This window comes from Larus michahellis, chromosome 9 (assembly GCF_964199755.1).
Source record: "Larus michahellis chromosome 9, bLarMic1.1, whole genome shotgun sequence".
Classification (NCBI taxonomy): Eukaryota; Metazoa; Chordata; class Aves; order Charadriiformes; family Laridae; genus Larus; species Larus michahellis.
In genome coordinates this window covers 29,667,449-29,679,749 of record NC_133904.1, presented here as the reverse complement: position 1 = coordinate 29,679,749, position 12,301 = coordinate 29,667,449, and the positions used below count along the sequence as shown (strand labels likewise).

Here is a 12,301-nt window from a genome sequence, read left to right as displayed (position 1 = left end):
ATGTGACACCACAAAGGTTCACAGCAGAAGCCACACGTGGCACACTCCACCACTTGCAAAGAGCTTGTGAGGGGTCGCAGTGCTTGGGTGTTAGTGGAGCTGGGGACCAGACCTGCTGGATCTCCTTCTGTCTCTGTGCGTCCCTGGGCACCTCTTTGCAGCTTTCCTGGGCTCAATTAATTGACAGGCACTTCCCTGAGACAGCAGGGGGCTGGACACGTGGAAAGGGTGGGTGTGCAACAACTTAAGCCTGCCTAAGTTGCCATCATGCCCTTCCTTACCTCTGTCTTCATGCTCCATCCTCCCACCTGCCACCCATGCTGGTGGTGTTGGGTGGTGAGAATATGTTGTCCAGCCTCTCTTAGCCTTATCTCCATCCAATGCAGAGAAAAACCAGAGGGTGATTCTTATCACCGAAGCCCTGACTGAATAATTAGCTCATTTGAAGACTTCAACTTCAGTCAAGTGGGTGTTGAGATCTTGACCTCATCTCAGTTTCTATGGGAGTTAGGCTTCTGAATCTCAACGGTGATTTGAGCCTTATATATAGTATCAGGGTTTTGCAGCATTTAATACTAAAAGCCTATTAAAACCTAGATTCTCAGAGTTTAATAATCTGCTTACACGAGTATATTCCTTTCAAGATGTTCCGAACAGAATGACAGCAACATTTGCCCACTGCAAAACTTGTAAGCACGTTAAGTATTACTGTTAGATATTGCCATTTCCAAATTTCTCAAGACAAACTTGTACGTTAATCTAAATCACCCGCATAGCTCTTGTTCTCTTTATACCAATTCCAAATTAATATATTTTTAGCACCTTGCCAGATTCTCCTCTTCAAGCTAGAAGTCTCAGATTTCCCTGCTGTTGCCAATGTAGTGTGGTTTGTTTTAATCATACAAATCATAAACAATGAAAGCACAATTGGAAGCAAGAGAGAAAAATGAGATTCTGTAATTGGAACAAAGGAAATTCCATGCCAGCAATAACCCTTTACTTCATGAAGAGTTTCGTTATTTCTGGCAGTGCTGCAAAATATCTGATACAATGGAGTCCCCAAAGAGAGAGGCTGCATAACTTTTCAAGCACATAAAACACAGCTTTGTAGCAAATGTGAGCTATAATGAAAGGATAGTAGGCAAATTCAGTGGGTTATTGAGTGGCCATAATTGTTTCCAGAATATTTCAGAAATGAAGATCATGAATCTTCCTACAGTAAGCCTGCTGCTTGGTCTCAGGGTTAGCCAATTTTTCCATAATCTATTTGTCTTGAACTTCACACAACTGAAGTGAGAATGGAGGGAGACTTCAGGCTTTATGCTTTGAACTCCCATAGTTTTGCTATGAATTTTACAGCTTTTGCTGTTCTTAAAGTCCCACCTTCCAGAACCAGGCGGTTATCTGAGACTTCACGTTTTGTAAAACAAATTAACATCCGCAGCACGCTTACCTGCTGTAGCGCATTGCATAAGGTGGTGGGAAGAAGCAGCGCTTCCCTTTGGCAGGGAACTAATACAGCAGGATCTCAGAGGGCTCTCGTGGTAGCGAGACCAGGCTGCAAGGTGGAGTACTGCATCCAGCTCTGGAGTCTTCAACACAAGAAGGACATGGACCTGTTGGAGCGGGGACAGAGGAGGCCCCGGAGATGCTGGGAAGGCTGGAGCGCCTCTGCTGTGAGGACAGGCTGAGAGAGCTGGGAGGGTTCAGCCTGGAGAAGAGAAGGCTCCGGGGAGACCTTCCAGCCCCTTCCAGTCCCTGAAGGGGGCCTACAGGAAAGCTGGGGAGGGACTCTGGATCAGGGAGTGTAACGATATGACACAGGGGAACGGCCTCAAACTGAAGGAGGGTAGATTTAGGTTGGATATCAGGAAGAAATTCTTTACTGTGAGGGTGGTGAGGCAGCAGAACAGGTTGCCCAGGGAAGTTATCGATGCCCCACCCCTGGAGGTGTTCAAGGCCAGGCTGGACGGGGCTTTGAGCAGCCTGGTCTGGTGGGAGGTGTCCCTGCCCAGGGCAGGGGGTTGGAACTAGATGATCTTCAAGGTTCCTTCCAACCCAAACCATTCTGTGTCTGATTCTGTGATATTTGGAAATCCAGCAGAAAATGTTGCCTTTTTATCTGGGTGAAAATGTTCCCCAGTGAGAGTGTTGGGCTTTCCTGGCTGCTTTTGAAGAAGCTTGCTTAGAGCCTCTGGTGGTGTAAATTGACCGCGGCATTGCAGGCTCTGGGACGACTGCAGACAAGCAACCCAGTGCACACTGCAAGCCAGGAAGGCACCTGAGAGCCATACACCCCGATTCTTTCCTGCGACCTGCACACCCATATGGCGGGTGTCTGCATGTGATCAAGGGATGGTGGGACCACGCGCCCTATATGGAAGAGGACAGCTGGGGTGGACCTGCACTTGGCTGGCCTGCAGCCCGCACCCAGACCGTGTCTGGGCTGGGGTAATTGGTTTAATTGACCACGCCTCTCTGGACGGACTCTTCTTGGAGAGGAACCAACAGGGAAAGAGTTATCACCTCTTCCTGGAGGCTTATGGACTCATCCAAGAGTTACTCCTGGCTGCAGGGCAGGATGGGTGCGTTGGAAGCAGCTCTTCCAGACTTTTGGCTCCTGCCAGTGGCGCCGCTGATGTGACACTAAGGTTGTCACACTAAACCAAAAGGCAGCTGGGCCAGAGAGTAAAATGTGGGCATCACCACTGCGCCTGCCTTTACTGACCCATGAAAACCAGCTGGAGATAAGACTTGGGATCCTGACGGGAGGGCGGGGGAGAAATGTTTTCTTCTTGTCTCCCCTTTTTTCATATCTTTTTGCCTCCTATGTGGTGAGGACTCGGTGTCACCAGCCCCCCATGGCCTGTAGTAAGTCATGCCTTGAAATACAGAGCTTCAGGGGATTGCAGGTGCTGGAAACCCCACTCTCTCAAGCTTGCTGATGAAGTTCTGTGCAATGAAACCTCTTCTCTTGTATGGTAGTCCTGTCTTGTAGCAGCCTGTGCTGTATTTGTCCCCATCCACTCCCTCAAAGAAGTATGATTCAGCGAACAGAGACAGCAGAGGAAGAGCCTGCAAGGGATATCGAGCTGTTTAAATTGTGGAGCTGCATTTGAATAAATACTTTGCCGCTGGAAGGCAGGCATAAATTAATTGTTATTTGAATGAAAAACTTACTTTCCTTTTTCTAAAAGGTGTAATTCTTTATGTTTGACTTATAGGATTGCTTTCTCTAAATCACACGTCAGGCTCTGCAGTAACTCATCTCTAAGCCTAGCGTGGCCAAGCAGGGTGAACACACGTTTTACATTCATTGCCGTATATTTAAATTGCATTTGTCATCTTGTCATCCTTGCTGTGAAATGAAAGCCTGGAAAGAGCTGCATTGGGGCTGGAATTACCGAACCTTCACAGGAGACATTTGTGGAAAAGAAGGGGAAAATCCCTTAGTTTGACTGCCTGCTTTGACATTTGTGGCTGGTGGACGAGAAGGAGCAGGAAGGGTCTGCGGTTGTGCTATCCCCACAGATCATCAGTGTGTTCATCAGGTGGTTATCTTTAAAGCCATTTTTAGCGAGGGCTGCTTATCAGCACATTTTACAATGTGACATTTATCTTCGGAAAATACCACGTCCCCAGCAAGAGCCCATACCCAGGGAGCCCAGGCAAGGAGATGCTGCTGACTGACGTCAAGACACGTCAAAGAAGAAAGTATTTTGGGCTTTGCTTATGAAGTGGAAGCCAGACCGTGCTCGTGTTGCAACAGTGATATCCCTTCAGCGCAGGGACCCCCTGGGACCATGGGGTGGCCTTTAACCACTGTGCATATTTGCTGTTTGATGCTGATATCACTATGGCAGAGGTATGTGATGGCTTTCATGGAGTGGCACAAATGTCCTGCAGAAGGGGCTGTTTCATTGGCATCTGTCGAGAGCAGCTAGAGATGGCTCTAAGATCTTGTCTTTGCTGAGCTGAGGCTGGGGAACATGGGAGGAAGGTGACAGGTTGGCTTTGCTTTGCAATGGGACTTGGGAGCCCAGCAGCATCTCAGTGGGACGCGGGGGAGCCTGCACGGGGACTGCCCTGGGAGCCCCCCATCCTCCAGCAAAGACATCTCTCTGCCATATTAAGGCCTGGCTGCTTGGCCCAGGCTGCAGGGAGAGGTGCCAGCTGCCTTTTCCAGCTTTTCTGGCATTTCAGGAATGTCCATCCCTCACTGAAGCTACATTTCAAAGTCTTTAACCCTTTGTTTGGCTGCATCCCACATGCCTGAATGTGTGCCAGCCCTGGGGGTGGGCAGAGAGGGGCACAGCCGAGGGGGAGCTTGTGTCCCGAAGTGCACCGGGAGGTCTCAGCTCAGCACTGCAGAGGCAGCGTGTCCTGAAGCACCCAAGCCCCGCAGGAGCTCCTCTTTGGCTCTTCGGATGTAGTGTGTCCCTGAGTGTCTGCTTCTCAAAGATGTGCAGCTTGCAGAGCCCACTGCCTTGCTGCTTCAAATGACTTGTGTAATGATGCAAATGGTTCATTTTTGGGCTTATTAGGTACCCTTGTCCCTGGCCAGGTGGGATGCACCAGGTGATGGCGCACCGCTTCCCCAGCATCACCGTTCTAGGGAGAGACCCCACTGCAAACACTTTCCGGTTGGGTTTCTTTGGTAGGCTCGTCCCCCTGGAGGAGGTGATCTGGTATCCTCGCCGCTCCATTGCAGTCAGCGAGATCAGGTCAGGGACCCTGTCTTCTGGAGAACAATTTCAGCCTTTGGACACAGAGTTATGGTGACCTGCCGTAGCTGTGTTCCTCCCTCCTGTACGACACTGCCTAGGCTACAGAAACCCTCTCTGGCAGGCGTTGCATGGATTTCAGAAGGGGCTTCGCCCACTCAGACCCACGCTATTGAGTTTCTTTGTATAAAACTGTTTAGGAGAGAGATTGTATTAATTTAGGTAGGCACCAAATGGGCTTGGTTCTGCTCTTACTAAAACCTGTGGGAGATTTATCCTGCTAGTTAAATCTCTTAAACCACGGGAGACTTTTCGGCAATGTGCTTTAAAGTTCCAACAGTGTTTTAAATTAAATTTAGTGACACCAAAAAAAACCGGTAATTTCTTTGGCGTCTATAAAGTCATGCGTCTTACGTATGTTTATGTTCAGCCACCAGATGTGTTTGTCAGGTTGGCGCGGTGGCATTAAGTGACTGTGTGACAAATAAGCAGCAGCAAGTTTAATGGTTTGCTGCTCCTTATTCCCCTGCAAAAAGTAAAGCCCAAGCGTTTGCAGAGCCGGGCAGGTCGGTGCTTGCGGCAGCAGCATCTTCCCACGAGATGGTGCTGGGAGCTTGTGGTCCCGTCGGCCGCCAGTGCCGGGAAGCCAGGCCTTCTCCTGGGCATGGGCTGCCGCAGGCTGGGATCCAGCCTGGCGCTCCCTGGCCCCACTTCTGCCACTCACAGCTTTCAGCCTATGGTGAGCCTCTAATTGCAAGTCTTAAGTGCGTTTCTGAGCTGGGAGCTATTACATCTCAGGTATAGCTGTGTTTTGGACTTCCCAGGGTAATGCGACTATCAAAAAAAGACCAAAAAAAAAAGTGTGTATTTTGCAAAACGTTGAGTCCTAACTGGAGGCACCGGCATGGGGAAAGGTGTCTGGGTGAAGAACAGAGCTGTTGGAGTCGGTCTGGTGCTGGGGAAAGGTGTCTGGGTGGAGAACAGAGCTGTTGGAGTCGGTCCGGTGCTGGGGAAAGGTGTCTGGGTGGAGAACAGAGCTGTTGGAGTCGGTCCGGTGCGCCCGGGCAGCACCGTGCTGCACGGTGGGTTGGCTCTGCAGCCTGCCGCCCCTGTGCTGAGGAGCTGGGGGGGCTTGGGAGACCCAAGCTGGTGGCTGTGCTTTGCAGCGATGCTTCTCCTCTACCTGGACAAGCTGTTTATGTCTGGAAACAGGAATATACACAAGTGCGTGCTCCTCTGTTAGAGGCACAAGCTCCTTTCTCCCATCCTTTGTCATCTGTCATCTCCTTCAGTGAAGCATCCCGTGAGGTGGCCAGCCCTCGGCGCTGGGGACCCGACTGGGGACGCAGAGCACTCTTGGATGTACAACTCCTGCTCTGAAAAAGCCTTCCAGTGGAAATCAGCCTCGGTTCTGTATTTTAAATGATGTTTTGGCTCGGGGGCAGATTCCTGCCACACGGGTATAAATCTGGGGTTGCCTTTGCATCCCCACGTCTGATTTGGTCTCATTCCTAATTTAGAGTTTAAGTGGGGCCAACCCGCTGCGTATCCCCAAAAACCCTCAGCATGCCCCGACAGCTCTTCTGGCTGAATGTCCCCAGACCTCTTGCTTTCTCCCCCAGCAAAGCATCCTCCCTGAGCCGGCCCCACCATCCCTCCCATCTCCCTCCTCTCCCTGCTGGAGTCCCGCTTCCTCCCCAAAACCTCTGCGAAACGGGCCGACTGTCATCGCCCGAGCTCGCCCGGCAGCACTGGGATGAAGGATTAGTGGGCAGGGGAGCGGGGAGCTGGCAGACGGGGAGGCAGCCATTGGGGGCTGGTGCTGGGAGCTGGGTGAGGACATGATGTGTAGGAGATGAGTCGCAGAAAGGAATATTCATCGTGTTTACCCACGGCACCGGGAAAACAGACGTGCAGTCAAGCAGACTGATGCGTGGCGTTATCTCAGTGATCTTGCTTTCGTAGGCTGTGCTGGGGTTTGGCAGCGTGTGCTCGGGCTGTCAGTTCTTGGAGATGAGGGCTTGTTTTGTGCTTGTAGAGTACTGTGGCCCGTCACTGGGGCTACGGTGAATAGCCCACAGCTCGAGAAGGCACCGGTGTGCGCTGTGCCGCTGCTGTGGCTGCCAGCAGGCAGTGGTGGCCACTGCTCACTCTGGTCCTGAAGCCGAGTTTGAGGTTGGTGTGGACCGTCTCGTCTCATGCCCTGAGCGTCACGAGCTGTTACCCAGGTACGAAGTGTAAATACGCGTTCCTCCAAAGGCAAGCATGCAGCGATCCCTCCGTCCCTCTTCTCCTCGCTTTTAGCACTCTGAGAAACTTTGACATCCCCTAAATTTTGCAGCAGTGAATATATATTTCTTTCCTAACCGCCGATGAAAGAGCTGAGTGCAGGCTTGGCCGCCCTCCTCTGCAGAGCTGCCCTGGCACTGGCTGCTCTGGGAGGGTCCCTGCGGAGAGCTACAGCTGGAGATCTCTCCGCCAGCTCTTCATCTGCTTTCCGGGTGCTTTACTGCCTTGCCTGGTACCCATGTAAATGGGGATATCGCGTGGTGCAGAGCCCAGCACCGCACCAAAGTCCAGGTACGTTCTGTCTAAGCAGTTACTTTGATCCCCAAGGCTGGATCTCATCAAAGACCAAAATCAGGATTGTTTGACAACACCTATTTTCCATTAGCGATGTTGACAGCATTAATTATATTCTGATGCTTTAATTCTTTATTATTGAAATCACACATCAGTGATAGTCATTATTTTGCAAGGGGGTTGATGTTATGCTAATCAGCTTGCAGTTAACTGGGTCATCCCACTCATTTTTTTTGGCTGTGGGCACAACACTACCGCTCTTGTACTGGAGTCTCTGTGGTCTGCCAAGATTTATTTTAAACAAACATGAGCAAGCCAGAATTTCTGAGCCAGCTTTTTTAGGACTCTTGGGTGCAAGTTATGTGAAAATATTTATCCCTGTTGTATACTGTTTAACATCTTCCTTGGTTACTAATGGACTGGAAAGGACTTCATCGTCCTCAAGTGATACAAGTTCATCATCTTGCTGCTTCGCAAAGGCAGAGCAGAAATATTTATGGGAATCTTCTGCCGTTTCTCTGTCATTATTAACTGTCTTGTGCTCTCCATTTTGGAAGGGGCTGGTGCTTATCTTGGGATTTCTTTTGTTCGTACTGAACTTTAAAGATCTCCTCTATTTTATCCTCGTCACATCGTGGTCTCCTCTGTTCTCACTCCCACAGGTACAGTCCCCAAATCACAAGGAATGGAGCAAAAGCTCAACCTGGCAACCATGAGGTGAAGATGAAAGGTCCCGAGCCAGTCATCAGCCAGATTATTGATAAGCTGAAACACATCAACCAGGTTTGTTGCAGGCATGCCAGCGGGGATGGCTCCAGAGTGGGCGGTTTCCAAATCAGTCTGGCCTCCCCCACACTTTCCTTGGGCTCAGCCAGACAACCCAGGCATCTCCATCCTCAGCATCCGTGTGCGGAGCCAGTGCCGCCCCGGCCCCGCTCGGTGCCAGGCTGGCAGGGCACGTGTGGCAGGTCCTGATTCATACAGGCTGGGGTGATGCTCCGTGGGTGAAGCAGGAGCTGCAGGGCACGCACATTGCAGCCCTCCAGGGTTCAGCCTGCGCCTGAGTGGGTGCATGGATGCATCCCTGTGGTGTGCGTACGCTGGGCATCCATCCCCTGCGCAGTGGAGGACCAGGAAAGACAGGGCTGCCATGATGCCTCCGAGCACAAGGTGCTGGCACAGTTCAACGTGGCACATGCGTAATGTCCCCTCTGGTCAGAGGAGTCCCCTTTGGCATTGCTCGCGGCTGGCAGAGAGGTTTGTTTGCAGTATCTGCCTGGGCATCGACTCCCAGTCACTACTGGGGCAAGTTACCATTGAATGGGGAAATGGCAGAGCTGGATGAGACCCTTTCCACTGGGGAGGGAGCTTCCTTCCCACGGTCTCAGACCTGGCATCTTCGCCAGGACAAGCAGTATCTTGCCTCTACCCATCATGCTAGGCCAGGTTAGGTCTGTGAGCAAGCCCCGCTGCTGCCAAGGGATTAGGTGGCACCTCTGTGCAGCGTTCAGCTTGTGATGGTTAACCTCCCAGAGCTCTTCTGCGGCGTTGCCTTGGGCCAGCTGGGATGGGATCCAGCTCTGGACTCTGCTCTTCTCTCCATGTCACTGAGTAGCTCGTAGAGGGGATGTTTTTCAGTAGGTTGATGGCTTGGACCTCTGTACTTTCCAGGGACACACAGCATTCGTAGAGTCATAGAATGATTCGGGTTGGAAGAGACCTTAAAGCTCATCTAGTTCCAACCCCCTGCCCTGGGCAGGGACACCTCCCACCAGACCAGGTTGCTCCAAGCCCCATCCAGCCTGGCCTTGAACACCTCCAGGGATGGGGCATCGATAACTTCCCTGGGCAACCTGTTCTGCTGCCTCGCCACCCTCACAGTAAAGAATTTCTTCCTGATATCCAATCTAAATCTACCCTCCTTCAGTTTGAAACCATTACCCTGTGTCCTATCATTACACTCCCTGATCCAGAGTCCCTCCCCATCCTTCCTGTAGGCCCCCTTCAGGGACTGGAAGGGGCTGGAAGGTCTCCCCGGAGCCTTCTCTTCTCCAGGCTGAACCCCCCCAGCTCTCTCAGCCTGTCCTCACAGCAGAGGGGCTCCAGCCCTCGGATCATCTCCATGGCCTCCTCTGTCCCCGCTCCAACAGGTCCATGTCCTTCTTGTGCTGAGGGCTCCAGAGCTGGACGCAGTACTCCAGGTGGGGTCTCACCAGAGCGGAGCAGAGGGGCAGAATCACCTGCCTCGTCCTGCTGGCTACGCTTCTTTTGATGCAGCCCAGGCTGCGGTTGGCTTTCTGGGCTGCCAGCATGCATTGGCTGCTCATGTTGAGCTTCTCGTCCACCAGCACTGGGACCTCACGGGGCAAATACTCAGGCAGTAACGCTGTTTGTTAATACAGCTGAGCTGCCCAGTCTCTCCCGAGAGAGCTCTTTACTGGTGGGGACCTTACTCAGGGTCGCTCTGGCGTGAGGCTTTGGGCAGCGGCGGGTTCCGGGGGTTAAGCCCAGCATTGCCCCCTGGCCGGGTGGGCTGCGAGGGCTGCTCTCTCTGGAGTTGCTGCCTTAGCGACTTTTCTGCTAACCTCTGCTTTCCTGCTCCCCCGACAGCCGGGGACTGTTTTCATAGCAGTTCCCAGCTTAACCCCTGCACCTTCCCATGCAGGCACGCCTCGTTAGCCGCTGGCTGGGAGCGGGATGCAGCGAGGGATTGGGGGTCCCCGGCACACGGGAGCCGAGCTGCAGCCCCCTCTGCCTTCCCGCATGCCTCCCCGCGCCCAGCCATGCCATCTGCCAACAGCCTGTAATTATTAAAAGGGGGGGGCGGGGGGCGGAAAATAGCATAATCAGCTCCCTGTTAAATGGGGTAGAGGACAGGCTTCAACCTGCAGGTGATAATGATATTTTGCCGTTCACAGTGAGAAAGTCGCACCGAACAAAACAGGGTTATTAGTGTGCTTGAAACTGCTGACACAAAATGGTTGTGAAACGCTGGCTGCCAGATTGGGTCAAGTTAGGTCTTTGCTGAACAGTTCAGGCTGCTGAGGAGCGGAGATTCGTGGAACGAGAGACCCTGGGTAAACATCGCCGGGCTGATCTCAGCTGTTTGCAGCAGCAGAGTGCCTTTGTCAGGCGCCGCTCGGGGAAAAATAGTGGTAAGGGGGTGAATATGGTCAGCTCGATCAGGATCTCTTACAGCGCTTCCCCTCCTTGGCTTGCGATACCGGATTGGAACGTGTTGGGGGGGGTGGGCAGGGGAGTTGTTTTGGTGTAAACGGCGTAAATGTAACAGTCTGGGGGGAAAAAAAAATCAAACCCTCTTGTAAAGTTGTGTTTGAGAAAGAGGGGGATTGAGAATAAAATCAGGAGAAAATGGGAAGTGACTTGTGAAAATTAGTTATGAAGCTGGCTATTTCTGCGGAGGGTCTTTAGTCTGTGGTAAGTCGCTTATATACTAGGAGAGTAACTGCGGAGATCACTTAAATATGGGATTTGAGGTGTCGTAGCTCACCCTCACACTTCTTTTCTTGGCCTACCAAAGTTTTGTGCTCTCCTTCACATCTGGAATGCATCTGGAATGCCAAGGAGTGGGAAATGCGGAAGGAGCAGCTCTGGATGAATTACAGTTGTGTTTTTCAGGTGTTGGCTTCAGATCTGGGAAGCGATGGGGACTCCCGGGCTGGGGAGGGGTGACAATCTCCTGATCCACCAAGCTCAAGCCAAAGGTGGCTTTTAAGAGTTTTCAGACATCCAGAATCTTTTGGAGGAAAGAGCGTCTTTTCAAGAGGTTGTGGTGGATTCCCCATGTGACTACCAGGAAATTGCGAATCTGGTACCATATGATGAATTTCTCCCCGTACGTTGTGTTGGAAGTCCTACTTGGATTTTGTGGATGTGGATAGACTCAGGAGCTATGCTACTTGGTGCAATTGTCATTAAGGGTTCCACAGCTTTTACTTTTCCTTGCAGATTTTTGCTAATGGCTGTGATTTGCCAATGACTTGGCTTCGGTTTATTCCAGGCTGCTCACGCTGCTGAAAACCCCGTGTTCTTTGAGCAGTACGCCACGTTTTTGAGCTTGCTTGCGCTTGGCGAACGCGTTGCGTGCGGAAATTGTGCTCGCCCATTAGTTCGTGTCTTCTCCAACTGAGTCGGGGTAAATATGAGAAGTTCTCTTCGTACTTTTGCAGTTTGAAATGAGAACGGTGTTTATGCGTTAGAAAGAAATCCATGGGGACTGAAAGGAGAATAGAACACCCAGCCCAGAGAGAAGGGGAAGTAAAAGTTTGCCAGATTGTATTAGCTTGGTATCAAGCTAAAATAAATAAAAGAGTCAAGCTCCCTGCCTTAGTGTGCTGTCTCAAGGCAGTCCTTTCTGGATGAGTCCCCTCAGTGGTGCCTACTCATCACATCAAGACTCCAGACGACTCTTGTTTCACCCGAATGTGTGATTGTGGGTGGTGCTATTTTTCATGCGTTGGTGGGCGAGATGGTTTTTTATTGCCATATTGGAAGTAAGGAATTAATTTTTATTTTTTTTTTCGTTGCTGTTAGATGTCTACCAAGTTTTGATTTGAGTTATTTTTGCTGTGTGCCCAGAGGCATGAACAACCCATCCATAAATATTAGCATTGTTATCTCAGCTGGGAGGCCAAGGGTCACCTTCAGGAAAATGAGTTGGAATTGGTTCCTAACTTTTATTTCCCAGAGTGGATGGGGTCTGTTTCTAGCTAGAAGGGTTTTCACTCATCCCACACGTGAAACTATATTGAAATTGAAAGGTTATTCTGTGTCAGCACAAGGTCTTGCTCGTTTATTATTTTTTTTTGGTGACTTGGTAGCATCCCTAGGCAAAAAGCTGTGTGCAAGGGGAGCTATTTTCTCTGGTCACTCAATTTTCCTCCCCCCACGGGGATGTTTGGATGGCTGACAGATGGGGATAACCTTCCAAGTTTTAAGAGATATACATGGAGGTGGGAGCCGTGGTGTCCCAC

At 51.1% G+C, this 12,301-nt stretch overlaps 1 protein-coding gene across 3 annotated transcripts in view; it reads left to right on the top strand.

The window, feature by feature from the left end:
- Window positions 1–12,301, top strand: part of GPC3 (glypican 3) — a 172,656-nt gene that overhangs the window by 111,374 nt on the left and 48,981 nt on the right. For all 3 annotated transcript variants that reach the window (XR_012589033.1, XM_074600861.1, XM_074600862.1), the window contains exon 6: window positions 7,970–8,090. Coding sequence is in view for 2 of the 3 variants with exons in the window: in XM_074600861.1 (XP_074456962.1) it covers window positions 7,970–8,090 (121 nt within the window). In the remaining variant the exon portion in view is untranslated. The remainder of the gene's footprint in view (window positions 1–7,969; window positions 8,091–12,301) is intronic.